We start from the raw sequence: 18,674 nt of genomic DNA on the forward strand, positions 1-18,674 counted from the left end.
TTTCACTTTTTAGTGAGGCCGGCCAGAGCAACGTTGGACAGCTACTGACTGACCGGAGCAACGGGTATTGAACAAAGGTGGTGTTGGTGGTGAAGAGAGATGAGGGGAGGGAAAACGAAATCAACTGTGTAAGGGAATAAAAACGACAAGGGTAAAATTGTAAAAGAGAGAAATTCATACTTAAAAAGCATGTCCTCTAATTTTTGGATGAAACCTTCCTTGTCTTTGATAAGTGGTCCGTCTCTCTTCCATTCGGATTATAAATAGGTGGCACCAAATATTTAAACAGCTATTCACCTTATATGGATGAGTATAGCAATTCAACATTTGAAGAGGCTGTAACAATAAATTCTACAACTTTTGCCTGCAAGGGTGGAGTTTAGCGGTTAAAACTTGAGTGAAATTGCCAGTAGACCCAGGTTCAAGCCTCCCCAAGAGCAAAATCTTGTGGAGCATTCTTGGCCTGAGTCCATGCCTGATAGATTTCGAGCTAAAAATAGAAATTTGTTCCCCGCTTAGTTCCGCCACTGTGTGTAATGCTAGTTAATTACCAACTGTTAGGTTTATTGATACTCCCTCCGTCTCAATTATTTATTTATAATTGATTAAAAGACTAAACGAATGATTAGGACGAAGGGAGTATTATTAGCCGGTGGGAGAAGATAATTTAATTTCTGGATCATTATTAGGTTCACATCATGTCGGGTAATTTTAATCATTTGTTTAGTTGTAGATGACACTGATGATAACATTAGAGGTGATTGGAATGCGGTCTTGAGCTGGATACGGGTCGAGTGCAGGGTGGAGTTTCTGGCTGATGGACAAGAGGGTTTGTGGGTTTGGGAATTGGGACGGGTTAGTGTACCAGGCCTACGTAAAATGTTAGTAAATGTATTGGTCGTAGTTGCTTCTTTTGTCGGCCGGACAGGGTGACTCATACAATAATTATTTGGAACAGTTTGATATGTTGATGATTATTGATGAATTTTAGTTTTACCTTTCTCGAACATATGAAGAACAGAAAACATGGAAATAATTTAAGTTGAAACATTTTTTCCGTGTTTGTTGGTACTTCATGCTCCTTGATATCAAGGCTATATATTGGACTTGTGAAATGATGTACGGCTTTTGGTTTAATCTTTTCCCCCTTCACTTTCAGGGAGGATATTGCTTATCTTATTTCGTTCCTCCTTGGTGAAATTTTGTTATATCAATCTGTTGGGAATGAGGATGGGAAAAGGAGTTATTGTTCTTTAGTGAAAAAAATAAGGTAATCACATAGTTATGGCTCAACCAGAGTCGACCTATCCGTCTACTTTCTCTGAGTGGAATGCTGCATTCCTCTCTTATGAGAATGTAATTAGCAGTAATAGTGACGAGTTAAAGTTGGAAGCGACAATTAAGCTTGGGGGTCAGTTACATCGTGCTCCTAAGCATTTGTTATTGCTTACTGTCCCTATACTCGTTAGAATCCTAGAAGATTTGCCAGGGGCTTCTGGCCCTCTCCAAGAAGCCGCTGCTTGTTGCTTGAAGCGCGTAATTTGCGATAACGAGGATCATGAGTTGGCAACACTTGTTTGTGAACCAAGAACTGTTGCTTCGCTTGTGAGCATTTTATCACGATCTGATGGCAGATGTCAGAAATATTTGATAAAATGTTTATGGGGTGCGGCTTGTAATGCATTGGGTGTTATTTCATCACACGTGGATTTTATTAGGCCAGTTGCGGAAGCTGGAGTCATTCCTTTATATGCAGAGCTTCTCCGTGGTACTGAACAGCTCGGCTGGGAAATTGCTGAGGATGTATTCTGTGTACTGGCTGTTGTTGAAGCCAATGCAGTTGAGATTGTACAGCACTTAGTGAGAATTCTTCGAGAAGATAACGCTGAAGCGCGGGCTGCAGCTGCTGATGTGTTGTGGGATCTTTCAAGTTACAAGCACTCAATTTCCGTCATTCATAATTCGGGTGCGATTCCCATTCTTGTTCAGCTACTGGGCGATCAGAACACTGACGTAAGAGAAAACGTTTCTGGGGCCATAGCACAGTTGAGCTACCGGGGAGTTAATCGTTCTGCCCTTGCTGATGCTGGAGCAATTCCTTGTCTTATAGAAATGTTACAAGATGAGTCTGAGGAACTAAGGGATAATGCTGGCGAGTCACTTATGAACTTCGCTGAAGATCCAATTCATCACGAAAGATTATCAGAAGCGTTTGCTATGCCTGCATTCCAGAATATGCAGGAGAGGATGGTTCATATCCGTGCTGCCGATCATCATATGGTGAGATCTTTGAGGCATATGAGTATTGAACAACTTACAAGGGATCCAGTGCTTGACTGATTCTACACTTTTTGTAAGTACATCAGGATATGACAATGCTCTCTTTAATCTTTTTATAATTTTATTTGTTTGCCTATCGTTGTTGCACTTAAATTTAGCTAAGGTGAATTTGGTATTACTCAGAATGATCTTCGTAAATGTAAAGCATGGCCTAAGTTCCTATAGGGCTGTGTTGTAAGGTCATAACGTCATTACTCATTACAATTGTTATTAAGTGTGTGTTATGTTTTGGCTGAATCTATTTTTTGGATCATGGAATTTGGGCACTTGATGAAAGTAAAAATTGAAAAGGCGCCAACATGAAATATTTTTATTGAATCTAAATAAATTGAAGCATATAGTTGGTTGGTCAAAGTAGCCTAAGTCTCAATGAGTCATTAAGACTAGAGCTCTCTGAATCCCACATCTATTTTGGCTTGATTAAATCCTATTAACTTGTCTGCATATTCTCCTTTTGACGCTAACGTCGGATGTAGAAAATGTCTACGTTATTTGCATCTCTCCGGGGGTGCAACATATCGCTCTTCTAAATTCTAATCACTTGGAAAAAAAATTCAAAAATCAGGTTAATTAGATAATAGTTTTGTCTGAAAAGCAGTTGAATCGATATTATGTCCTTGTACAAAGTTATTGTGTAAATTCCAGCTAACATAATTGTTCTAGTAAGATAAAAGGAAAAACAATTTAACCAGTTACTTGTTCTCTAAATATTTTAAGCAGTTGACTACCACTGACGTATACAATGCCTTGAGGCTTCAGCTTTATGTGATGGTGCAGAAGTTGCATTCATTTCTAGTGGTGCAGGCCGCAGACCGGGACTTCAATTAGATGTAAGGCTCTGGTTTGAGAAAAATTTGCAGGTTCCAGTTTTGCATCTCAAACTCCGAGTCTAAATCCTGGTATGCTCTTATTTTTCCTTTATGCATTTATATTACAGTGCATTCTCTCTCGAACATCTACTTGGCAGAAGTTAAATTTTTTTCAAACTAATAAAACACGGTAAAGAAAAATGAAATTATACTCCTATTAGGTAGCTGTTTGCAAAAAGTTGGCCATTATAGGTATAGTAGTTTACAATTGTTGCTTTGTTTTATTGTAAAAATATCTGAACTGTGACTTAAGTACTTAACTGATCATCGTCATTCGGACAGGTAGCAGGGGTTTGCAAAGTCTCTGCATCGTTTACAAGATGTCAAATCTCCAAAGGCCATGGTTACGCACTTGTAAGGTGGCAGTCGTTCCTGTATAATACTGTTGTACACATACAACAGAGTCAATATGGATTGTATCTTTCACTAAACGAGGCGCAGTACATAAAAAGAGAGTGTTGTATCATGTACGAACGCTCTTATTAGATAACTAGTATAGAGCCCGTGCTAAAGCACGGTATTTTAGAATGTCATGTGTAGAGAACTTAAAAATTAGAGCTAATAATAATAATAATATACTCCGTATAAATAAACTTTGAATTTTATTTGTAATTATCTACAATTGTTATAATGTGTAAAAATACTAAGAATTAAAATAGAACGAATTTTACATTTTTACTCGGAATAAGTTTATGATTAAAAAAAGAAGATTGTTAGTTTAATTACAAAAACTTATGCTTATTTTTACGCATTTGAAGCATATAACTATTTTTGTAATTTTTGTTACAATATACGGAGTAACAATTTAAACAGAGTAAAAAATTTAAAGAATAAAAAAGTGAAAAGCACACACTGATTTTAATAATATGAGTAAAATCTTCATATGTTTTAAATAGAAAATTTACGACATTTAAAATACATATATTTGACTAATGAGATAATAATGGATGAAATAAATTTGGCCCAACTATAGAAGTTGCAGTGTTTGATAAGATACTTTGACACATAAAGACCATATATTAGGTCCAATACATATCTAGATAAAGTTAGGCCCAATTTCTAGTTAAAAGCATTTAGGCGGGAAAATTTTCAGTTTTCTTATTCTTTTAGTTTAAGGGGGATTTGTGGTATGGTGTGGATGTAGAACTAGCCCAAAAAGGGCAATTCTATAACTAATATACGTGGTCATTTAAGTTTGAAACAATATCGTTGAATGATGATTTTATTTTTGTTCCATATGCCTTGTGCAGTTATGCCCTATCCCGGGTTATACTCAAAAGTCAAAACACGTTATCGATGATATATATATGGAAGCTGAGTTAAGGCCGGCGTTGCTGTGGGACATGGTAGAGCAAATAAGTTCGGTAGCTTTGGGTTATGTGTACAATCGGTCTCTCTGAAGTCGGTTATATCCTTCTTAATATAAAACGGTTAAAATACTACTACCCGTATAAACATATGGGACAAGACTCGAGACTTCAAGAGGCCGTCGTCATTCACTAGGTATTATGCTTTTTGCCATCAATCTATTATTCAACCCGTTTTTTTTGTTTAAGACGGACATGTCAAACTTTAACGGGGTAGTAGGCTTTTGATGGTGGGCTTGAACGTTGGATATTTAGGTGGAGGAATGTGTGTAGAGAGTAAACTGATCAATGAAAAATCTTTTCGTGTCCCTAATGGGCATATTAGAAAAACCGTTTAATATTAATATACCTAGAAGATCTTGACATTTGTAGTAGAAAGGGAGGGCTTGTGTCCAATACTTCGCTAGTATAATTTTACATGTAAATTGACTAAGATTTTCTGTATTTATTAGAGATACTTCACACTTTCACAGAAGTATTTTTTTTTTCCCGGCGCAGAAAGTCATGATGAGCTTGCTGTAGAATTAATTTTTTTGTTGCCAACATCTGTAGAAAAAAGTTACAAGCAGGATTAGCTACAATTTCTGATTTTTCACTTCCTTTTTTTGGTTTACCCGCAACTCCACAAAGGAAAAAGGAGGGCAAAAAAATAAAATTAAAAAGAAAAAAAGAGCGAAAACTTTTCATTTCCGTTTTCGCAAGCTGACAGTAAACTTTTGTGAGACCAAAAAAAAACGGCAGAAGTTGCTATCGCTGGAATCCATCCACATGATCCAAAACGCCACCATCAGAGGTACCACTCTCGTTTTCCCTCTCAGTTCGAATATTATGGTCAAGAGACCGATCGAAACCATTGTCATTTATTGTCTCCTGAAACCGATTCTCGTTATCAAAACTCCGATCAGTGTCGTCATCTGTGGGCCGATTTCTTTTCATGATTTTAGGAAAAAAGGGAGCGACCTCTTTTGTCTCCAATAACTTGTCGTCATGTTCCATTCTTTCAAATCGAACAGCGCTCACCTTCCTTGCGTTGCCAGCCAATATCTGCACAACATACACCACGATGGTTTGGTGTTCTAACAAGAGGTTTAAATAGCGCTACACATTTTATTTGGCACTTTTGATCCAGGATTAAGTAAAAAAAACAACCATTCGTAGCAATGAATAGCCTCGCCAGCCGAGGAGACCAATATATGGAGAGGTTGATCCGGTGGATTACGAGTATATTGGCTACATGCAACACTGTCACGCTCCACCTTCGGGTTTTTAGTTGTGTGGCTGTTTTAGTTGTTGAAGGGTGGTCATAAGGATTGGATATGACATTGGTTGGTTTAGACGAGAAGAGGGGATCAATTTATGCACGAAAAATCAAGTGATGGTCTTTTTTTTTTTGCCATTTCTAATCGAGCCAAAGCTCATTACTTTGGTTCTTAATTATGATGGAATAAAACAAAACGACTCACTAAGCGAAAGACAGGATCACCCGAAAAGTCGAAAACAGGTATGTACAGGCCTAGATGTGTGCATTGAAAAGAAATTAAAGCCTTATTTAATCATAAATAGCAAAGTAGCCACAAAGCATGATGATGGCCCACGAACCTCAAGTTAAACACCAAATTTAAATATTACATACCTCTAGTTTAAAAATTTGAACTTTTTCCTTGTGTTCTCGGCGCTCAGATTCAACTTCTGTGTATTCATCATCTTCTTCTTGAGTATCTCGTTCAACTACCACTTTCATGCTCTCGCCTGTTTTTGGTATATAACCAAAGGCTTCACAAATAAAACCCGAAACTGTCTCATATTGATGATCCTGCCACAGAAAAAAAAAAACATCAACCAAAAAGGAAAAGTATGAAACTACAATGAGCGTGAATATAAGGGATGATTGATAAATAAGGTTTTAAATTACTGAACCTCTCACCCACCCAACCCCAAAAGAAGAAAAATAGAAGATAACCTCCAAAATGGACAACTACAGACCTATAATAGCCAGTTCTAAACACGGAAGGCTTGATGAGCAAGAGCTTCATACCTCGGGCATCTTGATGTTCAACTCTTCTGAAAGTTGATCAATTGACGTATTCGCATCAACATCATAAATTCCCTCTCCTCGCATCACAATGTAGCCTGTTTTCTTCTGAATTTCCTCCTTCATAAGGCAGATAATTTTTTTTTAATATCATCCATTCACTAAACTTGTTGACATAAACATGCTATTAGTATGTTGATATTTGATAAAACAGTTTAATTAGTACAGGCGTACAGCCCTTGTCAAAGAAAATATTTTAGCTGCCATGAGCAACAAAAGGTACCCTCCAATCATATCAACCTTTTGCATTTGAAATCAGTAGAACGCAAAGCTTGTCAACAATAGTTGCTTTTTAGCATAAGACCTCTGAGACTTTTCCATTGTTGAATATAGGTTTTAACAAGATAGTTTTTTAGTTACTCACGTGGAGGAATGTGGCACTGATAGGAGTTTCAAAGGAGCTCGTACTATTCTAGATGCCCTAAGAAAGCTCAAAATCAACAAGAAAAAGAAATAGAAATACTGCTTTCAGACTTCGAATGTAACTGTCAACTAACACTTCCACAAAAGTCTAGAAATTGAACTATTGACAAATCTACATAGTAGTCAGGTCACAGGTGCCCTTTATACAGGTATGCTGCCTCTTTAATTAGCTGATGAAAACATGCACATTAAGTCACATTCTCCTAGTAGAGCTCTTTTAGTATAAACTAGCACAAAATCAGCCATACATATTGATTCTCATACAAGCATGTATCCCGGCCCCTCTTCTATCTCCACACTGAATCATTTGACTAAAGATTGTAAAACCAACGACTGAAGCTTGAGGCTTAACGCCAAAATTAGTCAATAGCTAAAGGTAAGAAGGCCATACCAAGAAACACAAATTGTGACAACATTTTACGAAAATAAATACCAGAAAACACATGGTAAACTAAAGAAGAGCCCACCGGCTCCAAAAATGTAAGCACGGTGCACACTAACCCCCTATGCAATAATAGTATTGTTCACTATCAACAACTTATTAATTGGTTCCCCAATAAGCTGTAGTTTCTAATAACTAGGGTCCAAAAGAAATGCAGACGTGCTGCATTATGAGCAAGACAAAAATGAATAAAGTACACCTACAATTTTCAGGAAACCGAAACAGGCAGATTGTATAGGATACAAGCCTTACCTTTGAATCATTTTCATCAAAGATTTCACCAACAATTTCCTCGACAACATCTTCCAGGGTTACTAACTGTTCCATGGACAATACATGGTCAAATTAACAAAATACAGAAACATCATTAATAGAGAAATATGAGACTACTCAAAGAAAAGAGACTAATAAGAGATCTACTTCAAAGTGCATGAAAGATATATGTGCACAACAAATGCAGATAATTCACGTCTTCAAAGTTGTGCTTTTACTCAGATCACAATAGACGAGTGGATATATTCTTCATTATTCTAAACTGCAAGTGCACTTAGTGCAGCAATAAAAATCACTTACCCCCACAGTTCCTCCATATTCGTTAAGGACAATGGCCATGTGCACTTTTCTAATCCGAAACTCCCGTAGAAGATTCCAAACAGACATTGAATCTGGCATAATCAAGATGATAAAATACCATCATTGACAAAATTTGAATACAAAAATCTGCAATCAGAAAATTATTGACAAATTATCTGCTCAAAACTAGATAGCGAACGGGGGTGACTCCTCGTAACAAGCAAAAACTAGTCACACCACATCATTTAATAACATTTCTTTGTTTGTGGATTAGGAATATTGAATTTTGCTTAACCTTGTGCCTTTGATGTGCAATGCTCCTAAACTTCTCAAACACAGTGCTTGGATACCTTTGTCTAAGAACCACTCTAAGTCGGCACTACGAGTCATGAGCTAATAGTATAGAATCTTTCTATTCACAGACCGTGCAGTTTCTTGGTTGGCATACACACTCAGTCTTTGTGCAAGAGCTTGGGGTTGAGGTTGAAATGAAGAAAGCACAAAGGTTTGAATGAAATCTCTTACTCCTCTCCCTTCGCTCAACTTTAGCCTTGAATTAATCCTAAACTAAATTGCCTTGCTGAACTCAGTGAAATTCTCTAGATCATACTACATATATGTACATCCTAGAGGCACCTAGAACATTCTGGACCCACATCTAAAACATTCCTACACAACATAGGGGCATTGATGAACATCCTTAGTCAAGTAAGTCAACACAAAACAAGCCTTTGGTCAAGAATGATTTGGGGCTGGAGTCGGCTAACATTAGTCGTAGGGGTGTAAATGATCCGAGCCGGCTCGACAAGCCCTCGGAATCGGCTCGGTCAAAGCTTGGCTCGTGCTCGGTCAAAACGAGGTCGAGCTCGAGCCCAAGCCGAGCTTGGCTAAATACGAGTCGAGCCCGAGCTCAGCAAGGCTCGGCTCGGAAGCTCGTTTAGGCTCGTTTATAATTTTATTTTGTATAATTTATATAATTTAATATTAATGTTATTTTAAATTATATGTTATTTAGCCATTTATAAGTATATTATAACACAATATTTTTTAGTATTTTATAATCTTATTTGTTTTTTAAAAATATTTATATTTAGTTAGATTCAAAAAGCGAAAAAGTGAAAATAATATAAAGACAAAACGAGCTCGATTCGAACTCGAGCCGAGCTCGAACTTTTTCCGAGCCGATCTCGAACTTCAATTTTTTAGGCTCGACGAGCTTCGAGCTGAGTCTGAGCTCGAGCTAAAAACGGTGAGTCGAGCCCACCCGAGCTCGGCTCGTTTACAGCCCTAATTAGTCGTCATTTGAAATGGTCACGTGAGATAAAACAATACAACAACAACAACAACAACAACAACAACATCAGAGCCTTAATCCCAAAATGATTTGGGGTCGGCTGACATGAATCATCCTTTAGAACCATCCATGCGTGAGATAAAACAATGAGAAAAATAAATATAAAAGTAAAAAACAGCACCATAATTACAACATTACTCTAGTGTCTCAAAGGCTCTTGCAAATGGGGGGGTTAGATGTATGCAACATTAACATTACAACAATGATCCATCTAACCGTTCAAAAATTCTAGAAATAATCGTGTTCCAAAATGATGATGATGGTTGAACCTAGCATCCAATCAAACCATCAAACTCCGCAACCAAAAGGTACACGTCAAGAAAAGCTATCCCATATTTAGCTTTATTTACTTTTCTACAGAAAAGACCAGCAAAATCAACCAATAGAAAGGTAGTGGAACTTGGATATATGAAACTTGTACGTATTCACTCGCCCATTCCCTTAATACACCAAAAAGTAAAGCTTTACCCAGCAACATATTAAGAACATAGCTAATATACGAACTGAGAAAGAAAGGTGACAAAGGATTTTGTTGCTTCAGCCCCTGTTGAAAGTGGTGGCTGGAAGAGTACAAAAATCCCTGGTGATGTGACGAAAAATAATAGGGGAGACAGAATTAGAATATGGGACAAAATAAGTAACAAAAATCTTGGGAATTTTGAATCGCAGACCTAATTCACCAGTCTTTTGTCGCACATACTCTGCCAGTGGGGCACACAAAATTTCCTGTCTTTAAGGGCTCATGCTATCTCAAATAAGTTTCAGACTTTCCTTTTTAAGCCGTCTCACACTTTGCTTTATTCATTTCAAAATAAGATTTTGGATAACTATATCCTAATGAGAACATGACATTCACAAGAAATGTCACCCAATTATGCCCACTTGCATACCCTTTAAATCTTTTATCACTATCTTACAAGAATAGTCACTCATTTTTTCCCTTCTTCCTTCTAACTTGTCCCCACTAGCAAACCCGTCTATTTTTCTACTTAATTCGTGCGGCAAGACACAAGAGGGTGGGAAACTTATATATATTTGTTGTGAAGTTTAGGAGGGAGCCCACTCGCACTTTGGTGTGGAAAATGAACCAAATTTTGTTCTATGCATTAGCTAAGTACACGTTGTCGTAGATCACACCCTTACGTGAGAAATGGACCAAAAGTCAGTACCTAATTTTAGTTCTAAGCTTTAGCTTTGTACAAATAAAAGTTGACATACAAGGGCTTGTATCCAGATTCCAGGATATAGTAGAAGACATTTCATCAAGTTAGCACCACCAGATATAGTTGCGGGTTCTTAATTCTTGAATCTCAAGGTCGTTACAATTAGCTTTGATATCTTGAGTATATACTTGAGACATTATAATTCAATTCTCAGGCACAACTAGTAATAGACGAAAACGATTTGTTCAGTTCTTACCAAAAATCCTAATGCAGTGGCCTGGAGTCTTCTATCAATAAGAAGTGTTATTTTATTAGCCGTCTTATTTGGAGCATTGCAAATTGATCAAATTAGGAAAAAAAACAAGGGAAGCTACTTCTCACAATTGCCATTGCTTTTCTTAGACCTCATAATAAGTCAAAAATGTTTCTAAAATATACCGAAAATGTTTCAAGTTCATTGATTTTTTTTAAGGACAAAAGTGTTTCACAACCCATATCACCTATAACCATGTCAAGCAACATCAAGCATATACCCTAACAAATTGCACATGCCCCTAGAAGACCTAACTAATGTAATAGAAAATACGACTCTTGAGCAAGACATAAAATATTGGACTCTGGCTACAAAGACATTGACTCTCAAGGAGAAGAGACTGTCGGCATACAGAGAAAACACAAGGAAACTGATATCAAGAATCACCTGGAACAAAGTACGCTGGCTTGTGTGCCATATCTCCGACACTAGAACTTTCTAATAGCTCCCCCTTCAAAACCAAACATATGATAATTCTGCAAACTATGAGATTGACGCATATAATCAATAGGAAGAACCAGCAACTACCAAAATAAAATATTCATAAAAACTAGCAGACCTTCTGAACATAATCCAGCATGTCCATTGCATATGCAATACCAACTATATTATCAACACGCTGCTCGAAAACAGGCACCCTGAATGACAAAGGAATATAAAATGTCAAACTATGAACCTGAATTGATACACTATATACTGTAGACAAATGTCAAATACCTTGAGTACTGATGCGTAACCCATAAATCATGGAAATCAACTAATGATGCACTTGCGTCAATGGCTACAACATCAACAAGAGGTGTCATAACCTCTCTCACATGAGTATCTTTGATCTCCAACACATTCTCAATCATGTCCTGAAGTGAATTTATTAAATTGGAATTTAGTAAGAACGTTTATCTTACTTGCAGGATGATAGAAAGAGCACATATCTAAGTGGCTAAATTTCCTCGATGTAAGTTAATCCTATCAATTTTTGTAATGAAATGAGATTGGAATCAAATGAGATACCATTGAAGAATAAATTTAGAACCCCATACATATTAATTCTTGTTTGGTTCACTCTAGCGTTGTTTGAAGGGGTGGGGGGGAAGGATGGTACCGGATTCCAAGGGATTGGTTGGGTTGGATTAGAATCCATCAAGTTTCTAACTCCATTCACAAATACCCCAACCAAACACTATCATGGATCAAATATATTCCATTCCATCCCATCCCAATTCCCAACTCCACCAACCAAACATCCCCACAGTATTTCAAAAACAGTGCTGCCTACATAATTAATATTCATCGGCAACATCAAACAAAGGTGGGGATACTCAGCAACATCTGAAAACAGCTCTCCATTTTCAGTTTCTTTATTCCTACACGAAGGGATACTCAGCACTTTCCGAGGAATAAACAAAGTCATATGACTAATAACCTCACATTATTGTAAAAGATGTCCTTATTACCAGCTTCAGCAATAAATTCTCTTCTTTCATAAGCTAACATCATTGTAAAAGGAGAGGGGGTGTATGTGGATTGTGCATCAGTTAACCGAACTTTCGCTGTCTCTATCTAACTCTCATATCTCAAATCTCCATCTGGATATTTTCAAGTTGCATTCATTAAGATGCTTTTTTTTAATCAAATACTAATATAAATAGGGTCATATTTAAGAAAACTAAGTAACCATTGTATCCTTCGACACAAAGTATGTTAAGATGGAGTTGTTGGAATGAGTAATTTTGGGCGAGGAGGTCATTAGTTAAGTGAGAGTAATCATGTAAATATCACAGTAATATTATCTTAATATTAGAAGAAAAACAAAAAAATAGGGAGAAAACAAAAAGGAAATTAAGCCACTAAAAATGGAAGGGGGAGTATAAGATAACTTTGTGAAGTCTTCCAAGTTCCAAGGAACACACTGGGTAATGTTGCTGGTGGTCCCTAGTCACTACTTTGGGCAATTTAAGAAGAGGTCTAACTATGACGGCCCCTCTATTAACTTTCTAGACAAAGGTACACAATTGCAAACCATCACCTACCAGTTTATGGTTATGCACTAATAATTCCACCATTGAGGCATGTCGAACTTGATTCTTTTTTGGAGCTCAAAAAGGTCCTGGTGCAGGCATACGTTGAAAGTTACAATAATCCCAACTTGGTTTGATTTACAAACTCATTATATTTATAAAACAATGATATCCTATGGGAATGGAATACTATCATTTCCCTTTCAAAAGGATTTTGATTGTCTTTGTAGGAGGGAAACAAATACATTTTCGCTCCCCTCTCCCTTCCCCACATCCACACACCACCAGCATGCCCCTCCAATTCAATTTTGCCAACCAAACATAGAATTTGACTTCTCCCCCCTTTCTCTCGCCTCCTTTACCCTCCAAAAAAGAGCTAATGAGAGTGGCGACAACATTAGCAAATAAAGCGTTAAAGAATTCTAATTTCATATATAGATATATAGATTCATTGACACACTAAACCTATCCAGACCCCCGCCCCAATTAACTAAAACCACAAAACAAAAGAGAAGCCAAGTGTTCATGACAAGAAAATATGATTAATTTGCTGACATAAAAAGAAAGAACCATACCTGTTCTTCCTCCTCGATAGCCCCACTCAGCTCTGCTCCTCGCAGCATTAACTTCAGCTCATCTTCCGTAACATATGGCTCACTAATACACGCAATTAGACAAGTGAAAGGAACTTGTAAATGGCTCAAACCAAGCACTAAGATAAACAGCTCTTGAATTTTATACCCTCAATGGCGTTGTTTACTCAAATTTAAACATTCGAGAATGAACAGAGACCAGGCATAGAATATGATGAAATGATGAAACCAGTCATGACATACAAGACAACATTAATAATATCAACTTTGACTCTGGAGGAAACAGGAAGCTGCGTGAGTCTGAAAATCATATATCTATATAGATAAACAATTAATCGAGCCCAGACTCTGTCAGTGCGCAGTGAGCCAGTGACTGTGTCCTCTCTAAAATGGCATCTGTTTCTTTTCAACAAATGCTTAAGCAAACGCTTACCAATTTTTTTTACAAAAAGCAGCCGGTAGTGTAGATTAAATCACAGAAACATTAATGATGTGTTCCAATTAGGTATCAATAGTCGCATCCTCAATACCGTCTCTTATGAATTACTAGATAAAAAAAAATTCCTCAAACCATACTGAAAGTTCAAATCAGAAGCTAGCAAGCACGAAAGGTTCAATGGCATTAAGTGATTTATCTTTCCAAGAATGATGCGCGACATGAGCACGGAGACTTTAAGAAATATGTACTTAAAAGGTCATGAAAAGCAAAACAAACTAAGTGGAAGTACAAATGAGCGCTAGCATGAATATCAAATTCCGGATGTGAGCTAGTTGCAGAAACAATAGAAGCAACCACAACTAAGTCAGCATATGATATTTGGAGGGGAGAAAAAGGAAAACAATTAAAAGCAAGTGCAACAAACCTTCTCCCTTTTAATCCAAGCATTTTCAGCATCCCCATTGACAGGTAAGTGACGACTCTTCCAACAGGATATAATACCAAGGAAAGCCACGCTACAGGTCTGACCTAAAGACAAGAAATAAGCACATAAAAATACAAATGTAGCAACCGAAAGAGTCCAAATGAACAATTGGCATTGACAAACTAATACATATAGAACAGTGGTCACTAAATGAATGCTCATTGTTGAGAAAACAAGGAGCAATGCCTGCCATGCAACTAAAACATTCATGATATGCTCATTTGAATCTTCTGGAGTTCTCCCTTTATTTAGATATGTGAAGAAAACAAATATAAGGAGCTTACTTTATATAGGAATTGGACATTCACATTAAGCAAAAACAAAATGAAAATCTGATGAATCATTTTGCTGAAAAAAATTAAATAAAAGAAGACATCTCACCACCACTCTAGCAACCTCTGTAGCATGGTGTACAGCAATACTCTTAGGAGTGATCTCTGTAAGAAGTAAAATGGCAACCTGATGGCAAACAGATTAAGTGAAAGTATTACCAAAAGCATGAACCAGAAAGAAGAAAGGAAAGAGGTGCAGTGGACAAAAGGCATACTGTCATCACACCAGTAGCTGCACTGACTCCTCCTGCTCCAAATATTGCAGTTGCAGCATCAGTGACTAGAGCAGTTGCCCCGATATTTACAACACTATAAACACACAAAGCACAGGATATATTTATAAGAGGGAATTTTTTATGGACAATTTGAAGCAACTGACAACTATAAAGAAAGAGAAATACAGAAAAATACGTTGTGCCAATGAGAATAGTAGTCAGGAATCGGGTGACGTCACTTTTAAGCATTCTGAATACACCATTATCAGGCTCTTTCTCAGCTAACTCGCGAACCTGAAGAAAAAACAAATTCTTAGTCATTAATTATTCTAATTGCAAAATTTACTCTTGCTTACATGAGATCCCCGGGCATACGCAGAGCATGAGTATGAAATTCCTCATACAAACTTCATGTATATAAGAGCCAACCTCAAAAAATCTCAACAATCACAATATCACTCGCCATAAGCACAATATGATTAGTGATACACACAACAATTGTATTAAAACAAATTCAATACAAAATGCTAATTGGGACTCCATACCCTAACCTAGAAAAATGAAGTTGAACATACAACCTATCCCAAATTAGTTCCTCAGATGATCATGTACTCCATTTAAAGACATCAAATCAAGGGGCATACTTCCAGAGCCGTCTTCCCCTCTTTGCTCAAAAATGGTATAATTAATCTGGTAAAACTGGCCTTTTGAGAAAGTATAATAAATCCAAACCATTGTTTTCTTGAAGACGTTATATAAGAAAAAAAAAAAAAATAAATAAATAAATAAAACGTCAAACAAAAGCAGGTCATGAGAAAGAAGAATAAATCAAAGAGAAAAGCTCCGCTCGTAACTTCTATGCATGAATCCATTGTTTCAAGGTAACTTTAATCAAGTCTACAACCAGCCATGCTGTCCAAAATCTACACCTGATACTATGGCACAGGTTACACCCACCTACTAAATTTCTTATGGCTAACTTTCTCCAAAGTCAAACTTACGACTTCCACAATAATTATCAACTTACTGTTAATACTTGAGGAATAAAGGCAGCACACAACTTGAAATATAATGGTAAAAAATAGCTTACATTTGAGTTTTAAGTGCAACCACAAGTCCAAATCTAACGTCTATAATATGAGAGGTAAATGTGTATCATTGTTAGACTTAAAAGCTTTTATATTGTGAAGAGAACATGGTAATTGGACGGCACATCCATCCTTTTAATGTACTTCTCTTAAAGGGTTCTCTAAGATTTCAAATAACCACTATCATAAAACTAAAATGTAAAATTAAAAAGACTCCTTACAATAAGCTATCATAAGACAGTTTCATCTGGGATTAATAGAGTTGTAATGAAATGTAAGCATGCAGCCCTAGGCCCCTATCTTCACCTCAATAACTTAATTTCAGGAAAAAATCTTCCCATAAGGTAGCCAGTCATAGATGAGTTAATGAATATATGTAAGCTCTGAAGCGAGCTATTTCTTAGTGTTTTTTTCCTTTGTAATGTTATATGATTGGGGACGACAAGCCTTTAGATTCTATTTTATGAACCTTTAGTCCATAGCACTTGTATCTAGCATTCTTTATTAAATTGCGGGTGTTGGAGAGGGAAAAATGTACTGGCAGAGTGCCATCTCTTAAGGACATAATGAATTCAATTTAAACCTTCTCATTATCCATTGAAGTTCGAATAAAGGTCACACAAAAATTAGGCTGTCCTTGAGTTAACCAAAAGGCATCCGTTCTGTTAGTAACAACGTGAATAAACTGTTTTTTGTAAACCCTGAAACCTGCCGAAACTTGCATAAAAGCACAAGCACATTTTTCTCTAAAAGTGAAGCTTACACCAACTTAACTAAAGTCCATGATTATCGAAAGGTACCATTTAACAACAAAGATCAAGAGCATGGAGACGATACCTTCCAGGGCCATAGGGTGGTAATTGATGTCTCAGCCATAGAGAAAAAAGCCGAAAGACCCAAAAGGGCAGCAAGTATTAATCCCTGCTCCTTCAACACCATAAGAACCTGTGACGTTTTCGGCCAAGCATTCCTCAACAACAATATGCACTGCCCAATAATCCCATAACCAGCATTAACCACCCCTTCTGTGGCCATCACTCGCTTGCACTCAGCCACAAAAACCCCGAAAACAACTGCTGCCAATAACATTCCCTTCTTTGACAATACCTTAACAAACCCTAAATTACCCTTCCTTTCATCAACACTGGAGCCATCATCAATCAACCCACCACCACTCCTACTACTCAAACACTTGAAACAACTATTATCAACACGAACCCGAGTCGCAAAAAGGGTTCTACCAATATACCTCACTTGTGCTCTTCTTTGAGCAACATTGACTGAGATTCTAGAATTGCTACTACAACCAGTCAAAAGCAAAGATTTTGAAGTACTGTGAACACCATTAATACTAACTCTAGTGCAACTAAAAGCTGCTGTAGAATCAATGAACAGTTCCATACCAATATTATACTATTGCTATCAAAACTTTGAATTATGCAGTAAAACCCAATAAAATGAATTAAAATGGTGGAATTATTGAAATGTAACAGATACCCAGTTACAAATTCCAATTATTCTCATCAAATTGCATCAATTTCCCAGCAACTGAACTCAAATTAGAACCTTACCACATACTCTTGCAATTGAATTTGAATTGGGATATGTTTAAGTAGATAATCTAGCATCCTTAGGATGAAATGTTGTTGATTAAAACCCTAATTGAGAAATATTGTTGAATTAGATGGATGATGGTAATTAGTCAAAGTAGTCCTGTAATTTGACGGAGGAATTGTAATTAGGAAAGTGAAGAAATTTGGGTGACTTACTTCATTTTGTGGGTTTTTCTGTTGTTGGGGGCTGTGGGCCTTGTGGCTTTGGATTTTTGAATCACAGCCAGGGTGATTTGCCAATTTGGTGTTCAGGTTACAATTTGAGTAAGTCGGTTATTTTAGGTTAACATCGGTCCAAATCTGGATTGGACGAGACCGAATACGGAGAAAAATATTTTATTTGACCCCAAAAACTAGACATAAAAAGTTCGGTCTTGGACCAGACTGAACCCAGTAATTTCGGTCTGATTATGGATCTAATTGGATCGAAATTTTTCATTTTTCATTTTTAAGTATAAGATGATTAAAATTTAATTTCCATTAAATTAAATAGACTAGTTGATTAAATTATTATACTTAAATAACCACCAACTATAAGTTTATAGTAATCGAACTCCACTACTTTGTCAAATCGTGAGATTAAGCCCTTAAGTTAAATAAAATGTGAAAATCAACCCCTTATTCAACACTCATGAGAAATTGAATATCTCATATAAAAATACAAATATTTAACCTAAAACATAATTATATTTAGGGAAAAAATATAGTATACGTTATTTTAATTAAAAAAATTGATAATTTAGACGCAAATAAAATAGAAAGTAAAGATATATATTTGAAACTTATTTAAACCATAAGAATCTTAAAAGAATTTTAAAAACTGTTTCGGTTAAAACAATCAAGTCAGCGTCGCTCGAACTTGGGTCGGGTCGACGCGCTCTTTTAGGATGAGTGATGTGATGGTCCTTACTAGCCTCAGACGATACCTGCGCAAGCAACGCACCGGGCCTCGGGGA

General features: G+C 36.7%; 2 protein-coding genes across 6 annotated transcripts; one reads left to right on the forward strand and one right to left on the reverse strand.

Moving 5' to 3' along the window:
• Window positions 1-880: 880 nt before the first annotated feature.
• LOC141621975 (uncharacterized) lies at window positions 881-3,698 on the forward strand. 5 transcript variants are annotated; one of them, XM_074438071.1, is made up of 3 exons: window positions 881-2,353; window positions 3,061-3,239; window positions 3,492-3,698. In XM_074438071.1, exon 1 carries the CDS (start codon window positions 1,285-1,287, stop codon window positions 2,338-2,340), a length of 1,056 nt encoding a protein of 351 aa, XP_074294172.1. In that variant the 5' UTR covers window positions 881-1,284; the 3' UTR covers window positions 2,341-2,353; window positions 3,061-3,239; window positions 3,492-3,698. The 5 variants fall into 5 exon arrangements, with proteins under 5 accessions (XP_074294172.1, XP_074294176.1, XP_074294173.1 ...); XM_074438075.1 differs by having other exon boundaries at window positions 3,496-3,698; XM_074438072.1 differs by having other exon boundaries at window positions 3,100-3,239.
• Window positions 3,699-5,090: 1,392 nt separating this feature from the next.
• Window positions 5,091-17,853, reverse strand: LOC141617694 (putative DUF21 domain-containing protein At3g13070, chloroplastic). Its single transcript, XM_074434862.1, has 14 exons — window positions 16,943-17,853; window positions 15,214-15,311; window positions 15,018-15,111; window positions 14,852-14,929; window positions 14,411-14,514; window positions 13,530-13,611; window positions 11,654-11,793; window positions 11,496-11,574; window positions 11,324-11,387; window positions 8,107-8,198; window positions 7,786-7,851; window positions 6,612-6,728; window positions 6,210-6,389; window positions 5,091-5,620 (listed from the first exon to the last, which is right to left on the reverse strand). Exons 1-14 carry the CDS (start codon window positions 17,504-17,506, stop codon window positions 5,324-5,326), a joined length of 2,055 nt encoding a protein of 684 aa, XP_074290963.1. The 5' UTR covers window positions 17,507-17,853; the 3' UTR covers window positions 5,091-5,323.
• Window positions 17,854-18,674: the final 821 nt, after the last annotated feature.

This window comes from Silene latifolia, chromosome X (assembly GCF_048544455.1).
Source record: "Silene latifolia isolate original U9 population chromosome X, ASM4854445v1, whole genome shotgun sequence".
Lineage (NCBI taxonomy): Eukaryota > Viridiplantae > Streptophyta > Magnoliopsida > Caryophyllales > Caryophyllaceae > Silene > Silene latifolia.

Bases quoted from the DNA above. Each gene is read 5' to 3' on its own strand.
- LOC141621975 (XM_074438071.1), top strand. From the start codon at position 1,285: ATGGCTCAACCAGAGTCGACCTATCCGTCTACTTTCTCTGAGTGGAAT.
- LOC141617694 (XM_074434862.1), bottom strand. From the start codon at position 17,506: ATGGAACTGTTCATTGATTCTACAGCAGCTTTTAGTTGCACTAGAGTT. The intron at 14,515-14,851 runs GTGAGATGTCTT...TCTTGTCTTTAG, and splicing joins CAGAGGTTGCTAGAGTGGTG to GTCAGACCTGTAGCGTGGCT. The intron at 6,390-6,611 runs GTATGAAGCTCT...TTTCTGTGGCAG, and splicing joins TGAACATCAAGATGCCCGAG to GATCATCAATATGAGACAGT.